Genomic DNA, 23,553 nt, shown 5'->3' with positions numbered 1-23,553 from the left:
GTTGGTCCTTTTGGCCAGCAGCTTTAAGAACAGGAGTGTTTTCTGCCATGGAAGAAGTTCTCCCAGTTGGTCAGTCATTGTATGTGCTTCCCTGGTGTTGCTAGAGGTAAAGAATCCACCTGCTAATGCAGGAGATGCAATAGACACAGTTTCCATCCCTGTTTCAGGAAGATCCCCTGGAGAAGGAAATGGCAACCCACTCCATATTCTTGCCTTGAGAATTCCCATGGACAGAGGAGCCTTGTGGGCTACAGTCCACGGGGTTGCAGAGTCAGATGCAACTGAACATACCCCTTCCCCCACCCCCCCAACGTGTCACTGAAACGCAAATATATCCTTCTCTCTGCTGTGCTTAGTCAGTCATGTCCAACTCTTTGCAACCCCATGGACTGTAGCCCACTGTGGGGATTCTCTAGGCAAGAATACTGGAGTGGGTTGCCATGCCCTCCTCTAGGCGATCTTCCCAACCCAGGGATTGAACCCAGGCCTCCTGCATTGCAGGCAGATTCTTTACGGTCTGAGCCTGCAGGGAAGCCCTTTTCTACGTGGTGCTATAATGAGCCTGTCCACCAGGTGGTGCAGCTCACCCGCCGGGCCCTCCAGTGGACACAGGAACGGCTGGCCTTGTACCCCCACACTCTGTGCTGTGATAAATTGTATGGGCCACCGCAGTTGCTGTGGCTTGAGTCGGTACTTCTGCAGAAATATCTGAGTATGTGCCATAGCTTCAGGGTCCCAGGTGTCTGGGCTGGGGGCAGCTTCCACAGCTGCATACCCCGCCTCTGTGGGCTCCTCCTCCCTCTCATGTGGGGAGGAGGGTGGACCTGTAGCCTTTTGTAACCTTGTTCCTCTTTTACTAGCATTTCAAGGCTCCAAAGAAGCAAGAAAATTTCCCTCCTCATAAAGTCTAGAGGCTCTGGTTTATACTATAGTTTATGAGCTTTATTACACTGAGGTTTGGGCTTCCCTGGTGGCTCAGTTGTAAACAACCCGCCTGCAAGTGCAGGAAACACGGGTTCGATCCCTGGGTCAGAAGGAGCCCCTGAAGGAAGAAATGGCAACCCCCTCCAGTATTCTTGCCTGGGAAATCCCTTGGACAAAGATGCTTGGCAGGCTACAGCCCATGGGGTCGCAAAGAGTCAGTCACGGCTTAACGACTGAACAACACTGTAGTTTAAGGAGATAAAAGACAGGACTCTAAAAAAGATGCATATTAGTTTCTGAGCAACCTATAGGTCTATAAAAGCAAAATTCCTGTGAGGTTGTGTACACTAATCCCTTAATGCTTTTTATCACTCAGCAACTTTCCAAAAACCTGAAAGGCAGATGCCTGGGGATCCCCTGGTGGTCCAGTGGTTGAGACTCCAGCTTCCAATGCAGGGGGTACGGATTCGCTCTCTGGTCCAGGAGCTGAAAGGTCCCATATGCCTCGCGGCCAAAAAACTGAAATGTAACACAGAAGCAGTATTGTAACAAATTCAATAAAGACTTTAAAAATGGCCCACATCAAAAAAAAAAAAAAAAAAGAATCTTAAAGATGCGTGCATTATCATTCTGAGAAGTTGAGTACCAAGGCGGGGTGAGTAGAGGGCCATGTCCATGGTCACAGAGCTAGTGGAAAGGGCAGGCTGGCACAGAGTGGGGTGTGCCCTGTCCCAAGAGCCCCCTTTCTAGCTGTTCACTTGTGACCTGTTGGGAAGTTAAGATGGGCTCATCTTTGCCTTTCTGATACTGAAGGGCATCTTCTAATAGTGTCAGAATGTTGCGGTTCGTCTCTCTTTTGTTGTTCAGTTGCTCAGTGGTATCTGACTCTCTGTGACCCCATGGACTGCAGCGCGGCAGGTTTCCCTGTCCTTCACCGTCTCCCAGAGTTTGCTCAGACTCACGTCCATTGAGTTGGTGATGCCATCCAACTAGCTCATCCTCTCTCTCTCTACTTTTAAAGAAACCCGTGGTCCAGATAATGCTCCAGGACATCCGCCGCATTTACAAGAGGAGACACGGCCTCATGCCTCTGGTGAGTTCCCCTGGAGGATGGGCGTCTCGTCTTCAGGTTGGTCAGTGGTTCATTGACTTAAAGCACCCGGGGCCACTCTGGAAGGTGCAGGCTTGTTGTGTTGTAAGCAGATGGGCTCTGAGTCTCACAGCTCCTTCTTCTGGGTGAGCTGGCTGCTTTTAAAGGAGCAGCTCTTTGGGGAGGTGGGAGGGCTGCAGGGAACATGTTCTTGGCTCCCAGAGTAAGACGGCTCGAACGCCCTTGGTTTCCCCTCCCACGTGCTCGGGGCTCTGGGTTTGTGCAGAACGGGTCCCAGGGCTCCTTGCTGCCACCCTCCTACAGCCCAGCAAGGTCTCCAGGCAGAGCTCAGAAGCTCTTAGAGCATCAGCCCTCAGTGGAACTATAGCATAGTCACTGTGAACTAGACTACTTCTGCCTCCAGGCCTGGTGAGAGGGAGAAGCCATTTGTTGAGATAAGATAACCATTTCAACCACCAAGGCTGTCCTGCCTGCCCTGCCTCTGGCTAAGCCCCAGTCTACCCTCCTGTGAGTCACACACTTATAATAGAAACCAGTCCCCACAGAGGTGTGACTCCAAGGGCTTGTCATTTGATGTCAATACCAACGGATTTGTTTTCCTTTGAAGATTAACCAGTGAGTTGGTAGCATTACAAAAGCATTGTGGATACTGAAGCAGCTTCTTTTGGTGTTTTATCTTTATGAAATTTAACTATTTTCTTGCCTCTCTTACATAGAAGGTGATTCTCCATTTTCAGTACCAACAGAGGATTAGGGAAACAGATGCTGTTAAAAATACAGAAATACAGTCATAAGGAGAGAAGAAATTGGCATTGATTAAGTACTTGGTGTGTACTGGGCAGTTTATGTACAGTACCCACTCACCAGCACAGCCGCTCTGAGGTTACATGATACCCTGTCTCAAAGAAATTGAGACTCCAAGAGTTAACTAGTAATGTGAAAGCCTATATTTGAACCTAGGACAATGCTCTGTTTTCATCCTTTCTGTTACTGTCCTGTCTCAGCCTCACCAACACATCATCTATACAGCTCAACAGCTTTCTTAAGAATAGTTGCAAGCTCCTATTTCAATGAGTTCAATTATCAATTTGTTAAATTGACATAATTATGGTTGAATTTAGCTTTTCATCAGTAAGAGGATCACTAAAGTAATTTATCAGTTTCCCATGTGGCACTTGTGGTAAAGAATCTGTCTGCCAATGCAGGATATAAAGGAGAGACAGGTTTGATCCCTGGGTCGGGAAGATCTCCTGGAAAAGGAAATGGCAACCCATTCCAGCATTCTTGCCTGGAAAATTCCATTAACAGAGGAGCCTGGTGGGCTACAGTCCATGGGGTCGCAAAGAATTGGACACTACAGAGCACACAAAGTGAATTATATTCATTCAATGAAATATTATATAGTTGTTAAAACATAAACCAACCATGTATATATCAATATACACAAATCACAAAAACCTAATCAAAAAAGTTTATATTTTTTAATATACAAAAATGCTACATATATTTAGAGGCACATAAAAATGTACTTAAAAGTATAAAAAGTATGCATGAGAGTTCTAAATATAAAATCAGAATTATGATTGAATTTATAAAGGAAAGCTAATCATTTGTGTTTGAAGAACATATGTGAAGACACAAATTGCCAATTTTGATTCAGCACAAATTCACAAATGTGATTACCAATAAAAATACTCAGCACTAAAAAGGATTTTATAAAGTTTAGCTGAAATACATGTCTTGTTCTCATGTTATAAAAATTAAATGAATGCTGGGGAATATGCATACGAGACCTACAAATAAAAAATGCAGGTGTTGCATTGAAAGGCTTTTGTACTTGAGTCACTCACACTGAGGTGCCATATGTTCTGTCCTCCCTGGGTTTGTAGGGCTTGGAAGTGTTTTGCACAGAAGATGATCTGTGTTCCGACATCTACCTGAAGTTCTATGAACGTCAAGACCGAGACGACCTCTATTTTTACATCGCTACATATCTAGGTTTGGTGCTCACCCGTCCTTGTGTCTGTTCAAGTGGAGGTGGTTCCACAGTGGAACAGTTGCTGTATCCACTGTCACCTCTCCAGGGTTCCAGTTATCTGTTCTCATCGGTGACCATCGTTAGCAGAGTGGCATTTTAGAAACAAAGGGAGGTATAAATGAAATTTGGTTATAGTTCCCTGAAATTCTGTATTTTAAAAACTTGGTGAATGTGTTTATGTTTTTCTGTATCTTAACGACATGCAAGTTGAATGGGTTATAAAGAATACACGTGGTCATTTTCTATGTCCAGTCCTGTCGTATGTTAGTTTATGAATGCCAGGACTGGGTTTCTTCATGTGAGACAGTGGGGTGTGCAGTTGTGTTTGCGATCATTAATTGTGGTCTTAATCACAAAGCTGGGAAACGATACAAAAGGAATGCGTGAACCTTCTATGCATCTTATGGTACCATGGAGCGCAGTTTGCTTCTAACTCCACTTCCTCAGTCTTCCATGGGAAATGTGAATTTTCCCACTTTTTCAGAGAGGACACCTGTATTTTCCTTTTTGAGCACAAACATAATAAGTTGTATGGTTGAATTAAGTTATTTTTGTTTTCAGAGTTGTCAGATGACTAGAATGGGATGAGTTTAAGTACATGTTGGATATTTTATTAATACCATCTCAGTTTTGTTTGCTGTTCCAGTGTGCAGTGAACCCATTTATGAAGTAGTGAGTTAATTCCCTTAGAAAAGAAATTTTCTCTCAAGGAGGAGTCGTTTGTTTTCATTGAAGAACATATTTTAAAGTTTATAAGTGAACTTTACTAAAGTTCATATTTGCTTATTCTCACATTAAGCTGTTCAGCTTAACTCCGTCCATAACTACAGCTTTCCTACAGGTTTACTGTTATCTCCTGCCTCCCAGTTTAATTTTTTCATTTTTCTAAGTGTAACAAGATTGCAACACAAAACTCAACTCTCATAGTGAGTCCTAAAGTCTTAAACCCACCATGGTCTAGAAAGTCTGCTTCTGTGAAGTGTCCTTTCCGAGTTTATTCCTGAGATTGTTCAGACTTTCTCTGTGATGTTTTAAGAATGGAAAATCAGAGGATAAGTGTTCTGATTTTTTTTTTTTAGCCCTTTCCCAGTAGCTAGTTAGAGAAGAAACTTGGCAAAGTATATAAGAATAAATATTGAATCAGCAAATCAGGAAAGTTGTTTGATGCTGCCAATAAAAAGTTGAAAGCAAAATTTTCTAAACATAGTAGAAAAGTGGGCTTATTTCGCAGGAAGGTTCTCACTGGTGTCACACAACCTGTGTTTCCTTCTTTCCTGGTTATTTCCGGGTGGTCTTTCTGGGCCTTCTAGTTTGAGAAATCACGTCCTCCTGACAGATACCTGATTTCTCCTTCAGCAGTTTCTGTTCTTTTCCGTATTCCTCACTTGCGTAAATAATACATAGTCATTGACAAATCAGCTGTGTGCCTGTCTTCCAGATCTAAAAGAGAAGGAAAAGATGGTTTTGTTTTGATTTCATAAGAAATGGAGGAAATGAGCTTTTTCAAATAGTAATGGCTTCTTAAAGGCATTGAAACTCAAGCACGTTGGGAAGGATTCTTTGTTAGTAAATATATACTATAGACTACAGATAAATATAGTAAACATTGTATATTGCCATGTAATATTGATGTATTTGCTCTATATTTTCTTATTTGCTTTATGTCATATCTATTTAATAGATGTGATGTTTTATATCCTATATTTTATAGATGTGATATGTCTATGTCATATCTCTCACAGATATGATGTTTTATATATTAATAGATACAGTATGTTTTCTATCATATATCTCATAGATATGATGTTTCATATCTATGTTTCATTTTCCCTCCTGGATCTTAGAGATGCTCATCCTTGACCAGACAACTCTTTTGTGAAAACAGATTAGCCTACTTTTCTGTTTTGAAATGTGCTTTTCAACAGTGGGTTGAAGGGTCTACACCGCAAGCCCCTGTAGGCCCATCCCTTGCTGAGTGGCCCTGGCCGGCGTGCGCTGAGCGTGGTGTGACCCGACCCGTCCCCCTGTCCCCGCAGAGCACCACGTGCCGGAGCGCACGGCCGAGGGCTACACGCTGCAGTGGCAGCGCGGCCTCCTCTCCAACTACCAGTACCTGCTGCACCTGAACTCGCTGGCCGACCGCAGCTGCAGCGACCTCTCGCAGTACCCCGTCTTCCCCTGGGTCATCGGCGACTACAGCAGCTCCGAGCTGGGTGCGTGCATGGGCCGGGCTTTCAGAGCAAAGAGCCCGCTCCATTCTAGGACACGTGATTGGTGAACAGAGTAGAACCCGTTCCATCTCGTGCCTCTAGTGGCCAGTTTCTGGGCCATGATGCTGGATAATACGTGTTACATGAATTACGTGTGTTCTGTATGTTCTCGCTACTGTCTGTGAATTTTTTTTAATCCTAAAGAAACTACTCACATACGTCTTGAAAGCCATACCCAGAAAACATGCATGTGATCTTTAGCCAGTGTTACCATAATTACCAACAAGTATTGTTTTCGAATACTGAAGAGTTCACCTGGAAAATCGCATCTCAGGTTATCATATTATCTTTCAATTCAGATTCAAAAATGTGATTATCAAAAGTAATAACTATTCATTATAGAGCACTTAGTTCAGTCGCTCAGTGGTGTCCGACTCTCCGACCCTATGGACTGCAGCATGCCAGGCCTCCTTGTCCATCACCAACTCCCAGAGTTTACTCAAACTCATGTAGAGCACTTAGAAAGTACTGAAATCCTCAAGGAGATAAGAATCATCAATAATCACATTACTGAGAGAGAACCACTTAACTTTGTGGTCTATTTCTTTCTCTCAAATTATTTTACCAAAATTATTGTGATTGCATTGTAATTTTATTTTATAATGGCTTAAAATTAGATATTGTGAACATTAAATTACTTTTGACACTTCATTGATTGCTCCCTTTTACTTGAAAGAGGTGACAGATTTTCTAGGAATATTATTTATCTGATAATTTTCAGGTCCCCAGTTTTCCAATTATGCTATTATCAGAGGATAATCACAGTAATTCAAACCTAAAAAGTAAATTTTGATAGAATAATGGCTTTTGAAATTTGTTTACTTTTTGCTGTCGTTTTACTTGGAATATAATTTTTCTTAACCAGTAGGTCTTTTTTTAAAATCAATATTCTGAACATTTTCAAATTAGATTTTATTCTTGAGTGGCTGTAGCTAAGTAAACACTCAAAAAGTTCTAACCTTTACAGCTATATAAATAACCATCAGGAATACTGTAATTCTAATGGACCTGTCCCAGCTTTTAGAAAGCTGCTTATTATTTGGAAATAAATGTGTGCATGTGAATCAGTTCAGGGAGTAATGCTATTAAGTATAAGCTTGTCGGCTTTCTGTTTTCTTTCCTTTTTTTATTGATTTATAGTTGGTTCACAGCGTTGTGCCCGTCTCTGCCGTACGGCAAAGTGCCTCAGTTTACACATACGGACAGTATTTTTTAATATTCTTTTCCATTGTGGTTTATCACAGGATTTTGAATATAGTTCCCTGCATTATACAGTAGGAGCTTGTTGTTTTTCCATTCTAAATGTAGCAGTTGGCATCTGCTAACCCCCAGCAGCCGCTCATCCCTCTCGCCTCCACCATCCCCTTGGCAACCACGAGTCTGTTCTCTGCCCGCGAGCCTGTTTCTATTTTGTAGATAGGTTCATTTGTGCCATATTTTAGATTCCACATGTGAGTGATATAATATACACTATTTGTCTTTTTCTTTCCGACTTACCTCATTTAGTATGATCATCTCTAGTTGCATCCTTCATTTTAATTAATTTTTGACAATCTATTTCTTTTGTAGATCTGTCAAATCCAGAGACTTTCCGGGACCTCAGTAAGCCAGTAGGGGCCCTCAACCAGGAGCGTCTGGAGAGGCTGCTGGTACGTGGACCCGGGGATTCCTGGTTTCTAAGCAACCCAGGAGCCGTGGCCTGTGTTTTTACAGCTCCATGTCACTCATTTCCCCAAAACTTGATGGAGGTGTATCTGAAGAGACCAAAGGTTCTGAGCGTACTCTTTCCCCGCCTCTGCCCTCTGCCTTCCTTCCCCCAGGAACTCAGCTGCTTAGCGTTTGCCTGCAGTTCGTGGGTAGGAGCTGAGCTCATCACAGGTTTGCCAATTTATTTTCACAACAAAGTTATCCTTTGGCGAATCACACAAAAGATAGGTAAAATTTCTTCTTCTCAGTCCCACCCCAACAGACACTGTTACCACTCAGCCAAGAAAACCAAGATGCTTGTTGCAAGAGTGCTGTCTCTTCAGTGCCCCCCCTCTTTTTATCTGCTCCTTTTCCTATTTAAGAGAGAAACGAGGGGCTGGGATGTGATCAGGTCGTGGTTTCCTGAGAGGCTTTCTCCGGACTCAGTTACTGCCTCCCCAGCCGGCCCTCACAGGCCTCTCCTTGTGCCGCAGGCCCGCTACCAGGAGATGCCGGAGCCCAGGTTCATGTACGGCAGCCACTACTCCTCCCCAGGCTACGTGCTCTTCTACCTGGTCCGGATCGGTGAGCTGCTTGGTCGTCACTCCCGGGGACATGCATGTGCACGTGGGCGCTGCGGTGGTTCCGTGAGCTCATTAACTCTGGTTTCTCCCCCTCCAGCACCAGAGTACATGCTGTGCCTGCAGAATGGAAGGTTCGACAACGCGGACAGGATGTTCAACAGGTTAGACATCCGCGCCTCACTTTCTGCTTTTTAAACTTTCTCATTTATACACGCACAGTATGTTTACTTGGAAAAACTAGATACAAACAAAAATGGAAAGACATGTAAGAAAACATATATAGTGTTAAGTTTAAAAACACTTCTGTTTATTCCCTAAACTTTTATCCAGTATCTAAAAGACTTTAGTTTTCTATATATACATAAATGGTTGGATTTCCCAGGTAGCTCAGACGGTAAAGAATCTGTCCACGGTGTGGGAGACTTGGGTTTGATCCGTGGATTGGGAAGATCCCCTGGAGAAGGAAATGGCAACCCACTCCAGTATTCTTGCCTGGAGAATTCAGTGGACAGAGGAACCTGCTAAGTTACAGCCCAAGGGATCACAAAGAGAGGAACACAACTGAGTGACTGACATACACACTCAGTAATGTTGTATCTGTTCCTCTTAGGCTTTGTGTAGTTGTGTGTGTAAATGTGAGAACATATCTTAAGTAGTTTTTTGTCCTACCTTTTGCAGCCTTGTATTAGATCTTAAAATTTTTCCCATATTGTTAGATGTTCTGCAAAACAGTGATTGTTTTTTTTTTTTAATGACTGTATCCCTTCCTAATGTATGACGTAATTTATTTTAACTGTTTGTTTGTTGTTGGACATTTAGGCTGTTTCCAACATTTCATTATTCTAAATAAGCCTGCTGTGAATTGAACATAATTCCATGAGTGTTTATTTTTTAGTTACAAAAGTAATATTTTCTTACCATGAAAAACAAAGAGTATAAAGAAGAAAATAACTTCACTTGGCTTCTGACCACACTGAGATAGAACTCATTGTTCATCTTTTGGTCTGTGTCTTGGGGCTTTTTCTAAGCTCTGCACATGTCTATTTATAATCCCTTTTTGAAATGAGCTGTTAAAATAGTTGTGCTCATTTTTCATGTTTAAGCACCTGCCCCGAGTGGCCCTTCAATGAGGCCACGTGTGGGGGAGGCTCCCAGCTTGGACTTGCGGATGTCCCCCGCCAGGTCCATGTCCTGACCCTGCGCTTACACCCCTGTGTCGACCCAGAGTTTTCTTATCTGTAAAAGGGGAGGGGGGCACTCTTGTGAATGTTGGGAATTATGAAATAATAAAAGAAATGATCTGACTTAGGTAAAGTGTAGAATAGCGCCCTGGCACCTAGAAGTGCTGCTGTTGCTATTTCCATACCCTGGATTTAAAATCAGTTCAGTTTTTTTTTTCATATTTAGTATTGCAGAAACTTGGAAAAACTGTTTGGATGGTGCAACCGATTTTAAAGAGGTAAGCAGTTACCAAGCTAATGATTCACTGGGCTTGTGGCTTCTAACTGCTTTAAAAAAATATTTGCTGCTGTTCTTTTCTTTCTTCCCCAAAACTTTCAGCTGATCCCAGAATTCTACGGTGATGATGTCAGCTTCTTAGTCAACAGTCTGAAGTTGGATTTGGGGAAGAGACAAGGAGGGCAGCTGGTTAACGACGTAGAGCTCCCGCCTTGGGCACGGAGTGAGTACCACCTGGGAAGTGTTGAATCTCAGAAACTCTCCACTTAGTCGTGCAATTTCAGTATTGTTTAGTTGCTTAGATTTTTTAAAACAACAGTAGAATTCTCTGTCTAGAGGAAATGGTAAAAATCTTACTCCAAACTGTAAGTATCCTGTTAGACTATGATGTAAAAACATTATTATGTACTTGAGAGAGCTAAACGTAAAAATGATTTTTGCCTCTCCATCCACCTCAGATTTCTATTTTATACGATGGAGGTGGCTGGGTGAGCCTCGTTAAGGAACATGTCCCTCTGGCCTGTCCCAGAAGCCTGGCCTATATGCCTGCATGCTTAGTTGCTCAGTCGTGTCTGACTCTTTGTGACCCCATGGACTGTAGCCCACCAGACTCCTCTGTCCATGGAATTCTCCAGGCAAGAATACTGGAGTGGGTTGCCATTTCCTCCTCCAGGGGATCTTCCTGACATAGGGATTGAACCTGCGTCCTGCATTGGCAGGCAGATTCATTACTGCTAATCCGCCAGGGAAGCCCCAGTGTCTGTCGACATGTAGATAGACAGAAGGAATGGGAGAGGTGTCCCTGGTGGTCCAGTGGTTAAGACTGCAAACTCCCAATGCAGGGGGTCGGGGTTCAGTTCCTGGTTGGGGAACTAGATCCCGCAAGCCTGGCCAAAAGCAAAAAACGAAGGAAAGGGAGGAAGTCAGGTGGCGCCCCCGGGTGTTCTGACGGCAGCTTCCTCCTAGGTCCCGAGGACTTTCTCCGGAAGAGCAGAGCTGCGCTGGAGAGTGAACATGTGTCCGAGCACCTGCACGAGTGGATCGACCTGGTGTTTGGCTACAAGCAGCAGGGCCGGGATGCCGTCGGAGCCCATAATGGTGTGTAGCAGCCGCGGAAACTCCATTCGGCATTTGACAGAAAGAAAAGCAAACCGCCCACGATGGGCTCAGCACAGCCCCGCTTGTTTCACTGAAGCATCTGGTCTCAGCATACGGGGTCTCCTGGCTCAGAGACCCCACATTCAATCCTGGGTGAAAGAGGAAGTGTTTTTGTCTAAAAACACCCACTTCTCTGTGATCCAAGGGGTCTGTGCTAAAGTCTCCTACCTTCAGCATGTCCGCTCCATCCCATTCAGTAATTTCTGCTAAAGCTCAGTCAGGATAGGATCGAACAGCTCCCACACGGCCCCTGGGGCATCTCTGTTACTGAGCAGACAGGAGCCGGCTGCAGCCCTCCTCTTCACGGTCAGGTCTCGCCTCCTCCAGGCTCCTCGGCCCAGGGGGCGGGAGGTGGTCTGACCCCTCGCTTGTCCTCCACACACGGTCCTCTGTGCTCACCCCGGAAGGTGCCGACTGAGACACACACCCGGATAACAGGGTGTCTCACCGCCAGTTAGACTGCAGCTCAGAAAACCTCACAGTCCTCATTGATGTTGGCCCAGGCTGGGTGGCATGAGGCTGTTTTGCAAAGTGAAAATCAGTTTCTAGGAAAACAAGTTAAAAGTTGTTGTTTTTAAAATTCTGAGCATCGTGAATTGGAAGAAAACAGCACAGCTTTCAACAGTGTTTTTGTGTCTCTATTTCCAGTGTTTCATCCGCTGACGTATGAAGGAGGTGTGGACGTGAACAGGTATTTACGTGTCTTTAAGGAATTCTCTACTTGAGCCGCAAATGAGCTCTGTGTCTAAATGATGAATGCAGTTATCTGAGGACATAAAGGCATGGGAATGTTACAGTGAACTATAGCCCGCTTTTACCATTATAGAAAATACTGAGCCTCAGAAATTAAAGACCTGTAATGTGGTCTAGGGAACTTCCCTGGTGACTCAGTGGTAAAGAACCCGCCAGCCAACACAGGAGATGCAGGTTCCATCTCTGGGTTGGGAAAATCCCCTGGAGGAGGGGATGGCTGCCCACTCCAGTATTCTTGCCTGGAGAATTCCATGGACAGAGGATCCTGGTGGTCACATCAACAGAGGTCCATGGGGTCACAGAGAGTCAGACACGACTTAGCAACTAAACAACAAACAAACAATACAGTCTAGACAGTTCTAGCATATAGTTGCTGTTACTATTTGAGGGTCAGTCTCTCTCCTGTTGATCTGAATTATTTGAAATGCTTGCACTCAGGGAGCTTGACCCCAGTGGTCACCACAGGGTTTGTGTTCTGTCCTAAAGCATCGAGGATCCTGACGAGAAGGTCGCCATGCTCACCCAGATCTTAGAGTTTGGACAGACACCCAGACAGCTGTTTGTGACACCCCACCCTCGAAGGATCACCCCAAAGTTTAAAAGTTTGTCCCAGCCCTCCAGTTACAGTGCCTCCACGGCAGATTGTCCAGGTAAGTCTTCTAAAGAGAATAAACAGCATGAGCACCTTCTGTCTCTCTTTCTTGATTAAGCTGTTTTCTGAAGGTTCTGGAGAAGAGACGAGTTATGAACCCTGAACAGCTTAGAGATGATTCTGTTTTACTGTCTCACTGAGTTTCTCCTACAAACAGACCTCTTTTTGTTGTTTTGTTTATTTTTAACTGTGTAAAGGAAATTGACTCACTTTTAGTTTCTGGTAATTTAATGCAACCTGGCAGCATTTGTTGCGGTTAAGTTCTTTCTTTTCTGTTGTTCTCCAAGTTGGTCTCTGATTCTTGGCCATCCGTGTTTTCGTATTGATCTGTCCTGGCTGTGGCAGCTGTTAACAGTGTCACCTAGCCCTGTCCCAGGAATGACTTCCAGCATCCCTGTTTTTCCACCCCCACATACAGATCTTCAGTGCAGGGTGCTCTTTTTATTCGATTCTGGTTTTTTATTCAGTTATTCGACAGACATTTACAGGGTATCTGTGCCAGATGATGAAATGAACTTGACCCTGTTCTCATGGCTGGTACCTAGAAAGGGAAGAAAGAATGAGTCCCTTCATCCAGTTATCCACGTTGTACACTTCACATAAAGCGGCCTCAGACGCCCAGGCTCCCAGGAATCCGACCCTGCGTGGACCTCGGGAGTGGAGCGGTTGGACTGCTTGTCATCTCCAGTTCTACATTCTGTCCCCGGCACATCCAGGCTCCTCAGGCCATACAGTTGGGACTTGCTCGGCTTGGAGGTCCAGCTGCCCGCAGTCTTGTGACCCGAGGAGAGAAAGCTCCACGGGTTGAGTCATGAAGACCATGGGATTATCTCGTGATGCCCTTGAACCCATGCTCAGCTTAATCACCAGACCCATCCACGGGGATTATCTCAAAAGGGAAATTGTTCCAGCCCTTCTCAAAACAGAAGCAGAGGAATGGCCTGGCTAGTCTGGCCCAGGAGGGTGGTAATAGCTGGTTTCATCTCTTTTTTTCTCCCGCTCAAAACCAAAACCAAAACACTGCAGTGTTGTTAGGGAACTGGCAGGTTTTTGAAAAGATCACTAACAAGGAAATGGTTATTTAGTGCTGTGTTTCCTGAAGTTCCCAGCTTCAGGGTTGAGTGAAAACTCCGCAGACATTGCTAAAAGTGCACAAAGACTATAGTATTCAAAGACACCTCTTAATCTTCAAATGATGTTTTATTTAGATCATACACCATATTCTTTTTCCCTTGACTAACATGGAGCTATCTAACAAGTGCATTTCAAAGTGGTTCTTTTTTGGTGGGTGTTTCGCTCTCTTCGTTGTTTGATTTTAATAGAAATTCTTAAGACTCTGACGCTTGTCTCCAGTGCAGGTTAGAAGCTTAGTTGACTGACTGAGTTGCAATTTAATGCAGTCTCTCCAGGCGAAGAGTCTTTTGAGGACCTGACAGAAGAGAGCAGAACCCTGGCCTGGAGTAACATCGCCCGGCTAGAGCCCCAGGAGCATCACAGGATCCACAAGGAGTAAGAGCGTCTCTGCACTGGCCGTGCTCATGGTGGGGTCTCGGCCTCGGGTGAAGCCGGGTTAAGCTGAGTCACGGGGGGCTGTCGTCTTTCAAAGTTGTCTCGGTTGGTTTTTATCCCCCTACACTGTCACAGGGACCAGCCACCTGGGGCCAGTGTGGCAGAGAAAGTGGCTGTGTCGTTTCGGCCATCGATCGTTCTAGAACGCAGACGGAGCTGCTGATAGCAGGTGGTTGGGTGCTCCTCAGACAGGCTCACGGTCCTCGAGTCTGATGGTGTGAAGTTCTTGAGAAACAGGATATATCTCCCCATGTGTCACACTTTCTGTTATCATCTGGGAAAATGTGTCCTTTTTAAAAATGATAAACATGTGTGCATACGTGGAGAGAGAGAGCGCGTTGCAAAGTTCATAAGAAGTTTTTCTAAACGCCCTCCCCCAAATCAGGCTTGCGTTGGCCCCAGAGAGGTTGTGAGCGTCCAAGGGCCCTGTCTGCAGGGGTGGTGATGAACTCGGTGGGAAGGTTGGGAAGCACTGACCTCGCTGACCCGTCCTGCTCCAGGGAAGAAAACTCGGGCTGGGATGAGGCCCCACGTCCTGCTCCAGGGCCACCGACGGCCTGTGTGACGTTTGACGCCATGTGCACCCGGTCATGGGTAGAACTGAACGGGCCTGTCCCCGTTCAATCCACAGCCCCCAGTGAGAGCATGGCCTCCTGCGAAGAAACCTGTGGTTCCCCCTTATTCCTTGCTCCCAGCTGTTCAGAAGTGGCATCAGATTTTTTATCTTTTTCTATTTTCTTGTTCATAATTTGCCCCAGCTGCCCAGGCACACAGTTATTTTCAGTCCTTTGTAGTTTCTTTGCATTTTGTTGTTGGAGGAGACGTTTGTCCAGGTGCCGGCATTGCGGCAGAGGGTCCCGGGTCCCAGCCCTTCTCAGGACCAGAAAACAGCGTCATCATGGGACAGATGCTAAGTGACCAAGCAAGTGAAGTGACTGCACGGAGGTGTTTCCGTGGTGGTCATAGAGCGTCACTGGTTCTCTAGTGGGCTGACACGGGGCAGCCTTCGCACAGGGTGGCCTCAGAGCTATGAGTGGGGGTGTTTTCCAGTCATAGGCGTTGCCGGAACAGAATTAGGAATTGCTGAGCCATGACTTGCTAATGCCTTGTGGAAGGTGGGATGGGTCCAGCAGGCAGCCTGTGAAGAAAACAGTCATAGGAATTTGGACTCAAATCGGGGCCTTGCAGGAGGCTGGCATCCAAGCACTTGGTTGATGGTGATTCACGACGCTTTGTTTTCCGACAGGGCCGTCACTGGAATAGCCGTGTCCCGCAACGGCTCGTCCATCTTCACAACCTCACAAGGTGTGTTTGCCTACCCGAAAGGTGGGTTCTCTTGAGTCACGAAGCGTCCAAGTGTCCCGTCTCTCAGTCCAGGACCGCACCTGCCGTGTCACCTGCACGTAAAATTCTGGGCCGTTAGTTTGTGGTATGATACATAAAATTTCATTGTTAATTTGCCAAAAGCAACAGTGGCAAATGCCTTTCTATTGCTGATAAGGTTCCTAGAATTTTAAGAGGTGGGGCCGCAAGAGTGTGTGGTGGGCCTGTCCCTCCCTGGGGGGCGAGGGCTTGACCGGGGCAGCACAGCTGCGTGTGGGGAGGCAGACGGGCTGTTGTGGTTTCCACTTCTGTCACTCGGTATCTCGTGTATGAATTAGATTTTCTGATTAGGTGTTGATTGTAGGGTTGAGTTCAGAAATCTAATTCATACACCGTTAATGTGCTTGTACATTGTCAAAATCCTGCAGAAGTCCTGCACTGGCTGGCTGATAGTCTTGTAACTGTATCTCAATGACACAGTAGAACTTGGCTGTTTTCATCCTAAGAAGGAGCTCAGCCTCGGGCTTTTCCTGCTAGCCACAGCATTGCTTTTCCTGGCAGTCTACACGACATGCCGTTAACCGAGGCGCATCTCGTCCGTGTCCCATGAGTTGTGCCAGGTGCTCAGGAGGGCTAGGAGGTGAGCGGGGAGGAGCTTGGCTGCCCCGCATGGACTTTGAGACACCTGGTTTGGACAGAGCTCATCGCTGTAAGTGACCGCCTGCCTGTGCTTCAGTCTTCATCGTAGGAAATTCTGGTTTTTGTCCATTAAGCTGAGGCCAGATGCTGTGTGGCCACACCGCTCCAGTAGGTCAGAGCTGCTGGTCTCAGATCGTGGGACCTTGGCTTTCATTCCTCGGCGTGTCATTCCTTTCTCTGTCAGATACGACCTTGGGTTTCATAAAATAGAATTTCCACAAAGCCCAGAAAAGAATCCCATGGTGGACCAGAGGGCGTACATGTGCAGTGCGCACACGGGCCACGCTGGGGGCAGCCCAACGGCGGTGCTGATGGGAGGAAGTCGGCATGCTCTGCCAGGGTTCCCGCCCCCCCCAGGTCTGCCGTCATCACACCAGACAAGACCCTTATCTTTTAGCAAAGCCTGCGTTCTTAGCTGGGTTTGTTTGTTAAATCCTTCGGTTCCCTGTACTTGTCTGACCTTGTAAACCGTGAGTTTTACAGGCATCAAGGCTTTAAACCTCTGAGGCTTATGAAGCCTATGGCTTCTTTGTGAACCTGCCAACATTCTTTTTAATCAAAAGCTTTTGTTATTTTCTGTTTGTTTCTTCACTGTTAATAGCTTATATTGCTGATCTGTGTGCATTTATATTTCCACATGTATTACTGACTTACATGTACCCTGATGGTCACCCCGTGGTTGCAGTTCTTCCTCAGAGGTGCAGTGTGTGTCCAGGGGTGTGGGTGACCCCACGGGCGATCCCATCATCTGGGAGACCCGCTTGCAGCAGCCTCTGGCATGGTCATCCCCAGTACAAGCGGGATCCTCTGATGTTGAGAAAATATCTTTACATGCCAGGCTGCTGACAGTTTTCTGTCTGACACCCCAGTACACTTCTGCATGTTGGTGTTGGCAAAAAGTAGGTCGAAATATTAGATTGTACTATAAAGAAGAAATGATTTAAAACTCATCTCACCTTTTATTTATCATGTTGTATGTTTTCAAATTAGGAAACATATTGTTGCATATTTCAAATATGGGTGTTTGGAGCACATAGCAATTTTGCAGTCTTATTTAAGAGGTCACCGTGATGCACTTCTAAAGCTTCTGTTAGGCAAGAGAATTAAAAAGCTTGGACATTTTAATCCCCAGTTTGTTATTTAGAAAGTTAGTGTCTCTCTTCCATAAATGCTAATGCAGCACTAGGGTTGCTGTATAGTCGGTCAGTCATGTCTGACTCCTTGTGACCCCATGGACTGTAGCCTGCCAGACTCTTCTGTCCATGAAATTCTACAGACAAGAATACTGGAGTGGGTTGCCATTTCCTCCTCCATAGGATCTTCCCCAACTCAGGGATCAAACTGGGGTCTCCTGGATTGGCAAGCAGATTCTTTACCACTGAGCCGCCCAGGAAGCCTGCAGTACACGTATATCACACTATAATGTGGCTACTTAAAAAAAAAAAAAATCCTTACATTGCCAGGATCTTTTGGTTTTAATATTACAATTTCTCTTTTCCTCATGTGTAACTTTAGAGTCTTATCAGTTATTAGGTTTAACTCTGCCTTTGGTCATAGCTCTCAGTTGACCTTGTCATGGCACCATAGGTCATAGAACTTCACAGACTGGGGAGTCCTCGTGGGGGACCCAGCCCTTGGTCACCTTGCCCATTACCTCAGCATGTGCTGGTCATGTCTAAGGGTCAGGAAACCTTTCTGATGCATTTGTTGTTGTTGTTGTTAAATTAGATTCCACCTTGAAGATGTTTTCCAAAGAATCCAGGATGCTACAGAGAAGCATATCATTCTCAAATATGGTGAGTTGAGTTCATTTTCATTTTGCATCAGCGTTATGGTGGAAATTCATGGAGCAGTTTGTTTTATACACACACACACACACACGTGACATTTGTTCCTTCCCAGATAATCGGGTTTATTTCTGTGTGGTAGCTACAGAATGCCTTAGGTAGATTCCTTGTAAATTAAATCAGAAATTTTTTCAGGTTACCTCTTTCTCATGTTATTTTGGTTTTATTTGTAGCCTAGAAAGCTTTCATTGCTATCCAGTAGAATTCTCAACAGATGGTGCCTTTTTTGGAACTGTCAGACTAAATGTATATGTGCCACTTATATAACTTTTAATGCATTTCTAAGTTGATAAGATATCTAATACTAGAAAGTCAGTTCTTTGGGGAAAAAACACATTTTATTGTTGACGTAAAGCATCCGAAAGATTTTGAAATTCCCTGAAGATTTTGGAAGTTTTCCTTCCCCACCTGAGTCTGTAACCCAGAGTGGGTGTTTGGATTCTTGAAGACAGTCCCTACCTGCACCCACCCCACTCTGATATAAGTAGGAGTTCCTCAGCCCAGGGCAGTGAGGGTGCCTGGACCCCCTGCGAATTGTCACACTAAGTCCTTGCGCACTTGACACACTTTCACTTTTCTACAATTGGGAGGAATTAGCTAATTCATCTGGAATTAGCCAGATGAAGAGAAATTTCATGAATATGAGGAAGGCCAACATAACCAGAATTGGGGATTAATTTGGGGGGAAACTTGTCAGATAGTTTTACCACATTAAAGAGTCATTTAATTTTTGTAAATTATTAATGGTGAGTCACTTGTATTTCAGGCTTTATCATCCTGTTTACTTTTACCAGGAGACGCCACTGTCATAAGCTCTTCCTGGGATAATAATGTGTATGTATCTGCGGGCCCCCTCCCTAACTCTCACGCCGCGTAGCTCCCTATGTGGACCTGAGGGAGGAGAGCACCGACTCCCTCACTGTTTTCAAAAGGAAAAGGGAACAGATGAGGATGGTTGGATTTGAATGTGATTATTTGGCAGCTCAGTGGTTAAGAATCTGCCTGCAATGCAGGAGACGTGAGTTAGATCCCTGGTCCAGGAAGATCCCCTGGAGAAGGAAATGGCAGCCCACTCCAGTATTCTTGCCTGGGAAATCCCATGGACAGAGGAGTCTGGTGTGATATAGTCTAAGGGGTCACAAAAGAGTCAGACATTATTTGAATCTAATAATTTCTCCAGTTGGATTCTATCTTTCTCTTAAGTTTTTAAATTGAGGTGAAAACACAGATGAGCCAGACCTAGAAATTTCTAGTTTTAAATTCACATTTTAAGTGTTTGGTTTGATAACATGAGAACAAATGATTTGTAATTCCAGTGGGCCTTAGTTAGCATAGAATTAAACAATCTAATGCTTCTTGAAAATGTATTTAAGAATCTTAACATTGAGCTGGAATGCTGTCTTAATAGTTCTCATTATCTTTTAGCTATTTTTATTCCATAGCATTTGGAAGACGCCAGGACACATTAATGGGACATGATGATGCTGTTAGTAAGATCTGTTGGCATGACAACAGGCTGTATTCTGCATCGTGGGACTCTACTGTGAAGGTTTATATATAATTTCTAGATTAAAATGTTTGGATAATACAAATAGTATAAGCCATTCAACTCCCTGCTGTTGATGTGTTCAGTCACTTTGTCACTGTTTCTCATAAAGTGTGAGTGATGTGGAAGGATACGGGAGGTTATTACCTTAGTGTGCAGTATGGGAAGATGTTTTCCTGAGCTTGCCCTTTGTGCTACACTGGGGGTCGAGTGATTCATTCGAGAAACACGCAGCGGCCCATCTGAGCTCATGCAGCTGTGGAACTAGCAGTTGACCAGTTAATCAGAAAATATCAAAATAAGTGGAGAATCGTTGAAAACTGCAGACACACTCCTTCATCATTACTGAGGCAGGACCACACTTGGTCTTTTCTCTGAAATCTTGCACAACTTTGCTGCATGAACCACAGCAGCATTCATCATCCTTGGTTTCTAGTTTTTATGTAAACAGAAAGCAAGAACCTAAAACCATTGGAATTCCTTCAAGTTTTTCATCATTTCTGCTTCCCCCAGAGGGGGCACTCTTGTTGGTAAATTTTCTTACCTACGTGTAATGTCAGTAAATTTTTTTGGCAACTTGCCTTTTTGAGGTTTCTCAAAACCTTAATGGGGCTTCCCAGGTGGTGCTTGTGGTAAAGAATACACCTGCCAATGCAAGAGACATAAGAGATGTGGGTTCGATCCCTGGGTCGAGAAGATCCCCTGGAGAAGGGAATGGCAACCCACTCCAGTGTTCTTGCCTGGAGAATCCCATGGACAGAGGAGACTGGTGGGCTGCTGTCCATGGGGTTGCAGAGTCAGACACGACTGAGCACTCAAAACCTTAATGGACATGACTACACTTCTGCACTTCAATTTTAGTTCATAGAGTACCTAAGTCACAACAGTAAGTGCAAGGGGTGGAGCAGACCCGGGCACAGCAGACCCTTAGGAAGCACGAGTGGCAGGATTAAGAGTGCAGGCACAGGGCAGAGGAACAGCCTTAGGACGCTTCACTTTGGTGGGAGCTGTTACGTGGGAGTTGGTCTGCTCAGTCAGGAGAGTGTTTGCCGCACGTGTTAGCAGTGCTCTTAAAGGAAGGGTTCTGCAATGTGTTCCATCCCAGGTGTGGTCCGGGGTCCCCGCGGAGATGCCGTGTGCCAGGAAACAGCACTTTGAGCTGCTGGCGGAGCTAGAGCATGACGTCAGCGTGAGTACCAGCGCCCAGCGGAAACCACCGGGGGAAGTGGGTTCTTGGCTTGATCATCTTTTATTTTGGTCATTGGAGGAGAGCGTGGGGGCTAACTCTCAGTTCTTCAAGTTGACCCTTTGGGTTTCCAAGTCCACTGTGCCTGTTTTTCCCCTATTTTGCTGTTTGAGAATTGACTGCCCTCCAGCCACATTTCCACAAGACCAGTTTCCGAGCATGACATTGAATATCTGGGTACCCTCAAACTATTTGGGCAACTGGATGTGTTTTCTGACGCCTTAGGTGGAAGGGGCTCTCTGTCTAGGGTGAGGACACCGACATGTCTACACGGCCCGGTGCTCGCAGCGGGGGCAGAACTCAGCTGGCACCGCTTCCTCTTTGCTCAGTCTGTCTCCTCGCGGTCACGGCTGCATCTGGCGCTGTGGCCTGTGGTATTGTCTTCCCTCTAGGCTGTGAACTGTGGCCTGATCTTCACGGTCAGCAGAATAACCAAGGTTGAGGAATATTTATACAGGATGTAGTGTAGCCAACCTTGAGATCCCCCAGTTCCCCCAAACCCCCCACATCCTCACGGAGCCCCTGTGCTTCAGGCAGCCTGGCATGCCCTGCCACTTTCATGCATGGAGTCACTATTCTGAGTCCGTCAATTTTAGGTTCTGTCAAAACAGCATTTTCCAGTAACACTTCATTGTAGTCACTGGCCTATGAAGATTTCACTTGTAAATGAACCATCGCTCAACAGGTGGTCCTGAAAGAATGGGCTGAGAAACAGCTTCATGACCGTGGTTCTGACGGAATACTGCATGTGCTTCCTTCTCCAGGTGGATACGATCAGTTTGAACACTGCTGGCACACTGCTGGCCTCAGGCACCAAGGAAGGCACAGTGAACATCTGGGACCTCACCACAGCCACCCTGTTACACCAGATTCCATGTCATGAGGGGACTGTAGGCGACACTGCTTTCAGCCCAGGTAGCATCCTTTTTTAATACAGATGATACCAGGAGAGCTGTAATTATTATTTTGAAATAAATAAGAATGTAAAAACAGTTTTCCAGGAGGCTCAGTGGTAAAGAATCAGCCTGCCAATGCAGGAGATGCAGGTTTGATCCCTGGGTCAGGAAGATTCCCCTGGAGAAGGAAATGGCAACCCACTCCAGTATTCTTGCCTGGACAATCCCATGGGCAGAGAAGCCCGGTGGGCTACAGTCCATGGGGTCACAAATAGTTAGACATGACTGAGCAACTAAATGACAAAAATGCTACTTGCTGATAAAAGGGGTTTTGCCTGTGGGTTAAGGCTGCTTTGTGGGAGAACACAGTGCATATGGCATGTGTACCTATTAGAAAAGCTGTATCGGATATTTTTCTTAATTGCTCAAGTCACTGGAGAAATTAGGGTCATCAGCCCAGTGCCTTAAAAACAGAAGCCTTTCACAGAGAGGATAGTCCTCACTGGTTAATATAACAAATGGCTCACATGAACATTATTGGGCTCCTGGACTCAGAAATGAAATCTCAGATGATTTAAAGCCGTAACCTGCACCCTGTCCCGCCCCGCGTTGCAGACAGTCGCCACATCCTGAGCACAGGAGCCGACAGCCATCTGAATGTCATCGACGTGCAGACGGGAATGCTCATCTCTTCCCTGACTGCGGACGAGCCCCAGAGGTACTCCCGGGTTACTCCCGATGAAGACGTTTATAGATAGGCTCGCAGTCACCACACTGGGCCTGCTCTAGCCCGTCCTTCCTTCCTGACGAGGGATGACTTCCAAATCCTCCTTGCAGGTGCTTTCTCTGGGATGGAAACTCCGTTGTATCCGGGAGTCAGTCTGGGGAGCTGCTCGTCTGGGACCTCCTCGGGGGAAGGGTCAGCAAGAGGATCCAGGGCCACACGGGTAATGACGGTGTCTGCTGCTGACCTGCCTCTTCTCCCCACGTGCTCCAGCACCTTTTCCCACCAGTGGACACGCTCTTCTCAGGCACAAGCCCCTGGGGCCTCTGTGCTGTGAACGTTCCCCTCCAGATCCTGGCCAGACTGGCCACCTCAATCTATTTGTTCTTTCAGGATTTAGATCTATGTTGGCAGACATTTGACTCCAAAATGGAAAGTTTTTACATTAACTTCTAAATAGAAAAAAAAGTAAAAGGTGTAGATTTCTTTAACACATGCATAGAGTTTTTATTGTTTTATATATATATAGATACATATATTTATATATATAAATAAATATATATATATATAAAAGCAACTTTCTTGGTGGTTCAGTGGCTAAAACTCTGCGTTCCCAGTGCAGGGGGGCCCAGGCTCGATTCCTGGTCAGGGGATTAGATTCCACATGCTGCAACTAAGACCCAAATAAGTTTTTAAAAAACAGGCAACTTCCCTGGTGTCCAGTGGTTAGGGCTCAGTGCTTTTGCCACATGGGGCACAGGTTCAATCCCTGGTCTAGGAACTAAGATCCTGCAGGCCTTGTCATAAAAAAAATAATAATAAATTACAGAAAAAACAGTCTTGCTCCCACTGATTTCAACCTCCCAGGTCCCCTCCTTGGAGGACTTCTCCAGCTGGTGACCTGGTGTGTCTATTATCCAAGGATGTGTTGTGTATGTCTATGTCCTTCTGCCCGTTGGTTTCTTAGTTTTCTTACATTTGCACGTTTTCCCTTTGAGCATTTGGAGGAGAGTTCATTCTTGTGCCGATGGTTACAAGTAACTATTGACAGCCCACCTTCTCCCTCTTC

The 23,553-nt window shown here is 45.4% G+C and overlaps 1 protein-coding gene across 1 annotated transcript in view; it reads left to right on the top strand.

Annotated features, from left to right (window-relative positions):
- NSMAF (neutral sphingomyelinase activation associated factor) overlaps nt 1–23,553 on the top strand; it is a 61,934-nt gene that overhangs the window by 37,355 nt on the left and 1,026 nt on the right. The window contains exons 11-30 of the mRNA XM_061123352.1: nt 1,946–2,017; nt 3,925–4,033; nt 6,110–6,286; nt 7,913–7,992; nt 8,524–8,614; nt 8,711–8,774; nt 10,021–10,072; nt 10,174–10,294; nt 11,038–11,169; nt 11,878–11,920; nt 12,469–12,632; nt 14,035–14,143; nt 15,450–15,508; nt 17,954–18,021; nt 18,839–18,906; nt 19,498–19,621; nt 20,724–20,807; nt 21,629–21,779; nt 22,376–22,478; nt 22,598–22,707. Coding sequence (XP_060979335.1) covers nt 1,946–2,017; nt 3,925–4,033; nt 6,110–6,286; nt 7,913–7,992; nt 8,524–8,614; nt 8,711–8,774; nt 10,021–10,072; nt 10,174–10,294; nt 11,038–11,169; nt 11,878–11,920; nt 12,469–12,632; nt 14,035–14,143; nt 15,450–15,508; nt 17,954–18,021; nt 18,839–18,906; nt 19,498–19,621; nt 20,724–20,807; nt 21,629–21,779; nt 22,376–22,478; nt 22,598–22,707 — 1,981 coding nt within the window. The remainder of the gene's footprint in view (nt 1–1,945; nt 2,018–3,924; nt 4,034–6,109; nt 6,287–7,912; nt 7,993–8,523; nt 8,615–8,710; nt 8,775–10,020; nt 10,073–10,173; nt 10,295–11,037; nt 11,170–11,877; nt 11,921–12,468; nt 12,633–14,034; nt 14,144–15,449; nt 15,509–17,953; nt 18,022–18,838; nt 18,907–19,497; nt 19,622–20,723; nt 20,808–21,628; nt 21,780–22,375; nt 22,479–22,597; nt 22,708–23,553) is intronic.

Source organism: Dama dama, chromosome 21, assembly GCF_033118175.1.
Source record: "Dama dama isolate Ldn47 chromosome 21, ASM3311817v1, whole genome shotgun sequence".
In the NCBI taxonomy this organism is placed as follows: Eukaryota; Metazoa; Chordata; class Mammalia; order Artiodactyla; family Cervidae; genus Dama; species Dama dama.
This window is presented reverse-complemented; position numbering and strand designations above follow the sequence as displayed.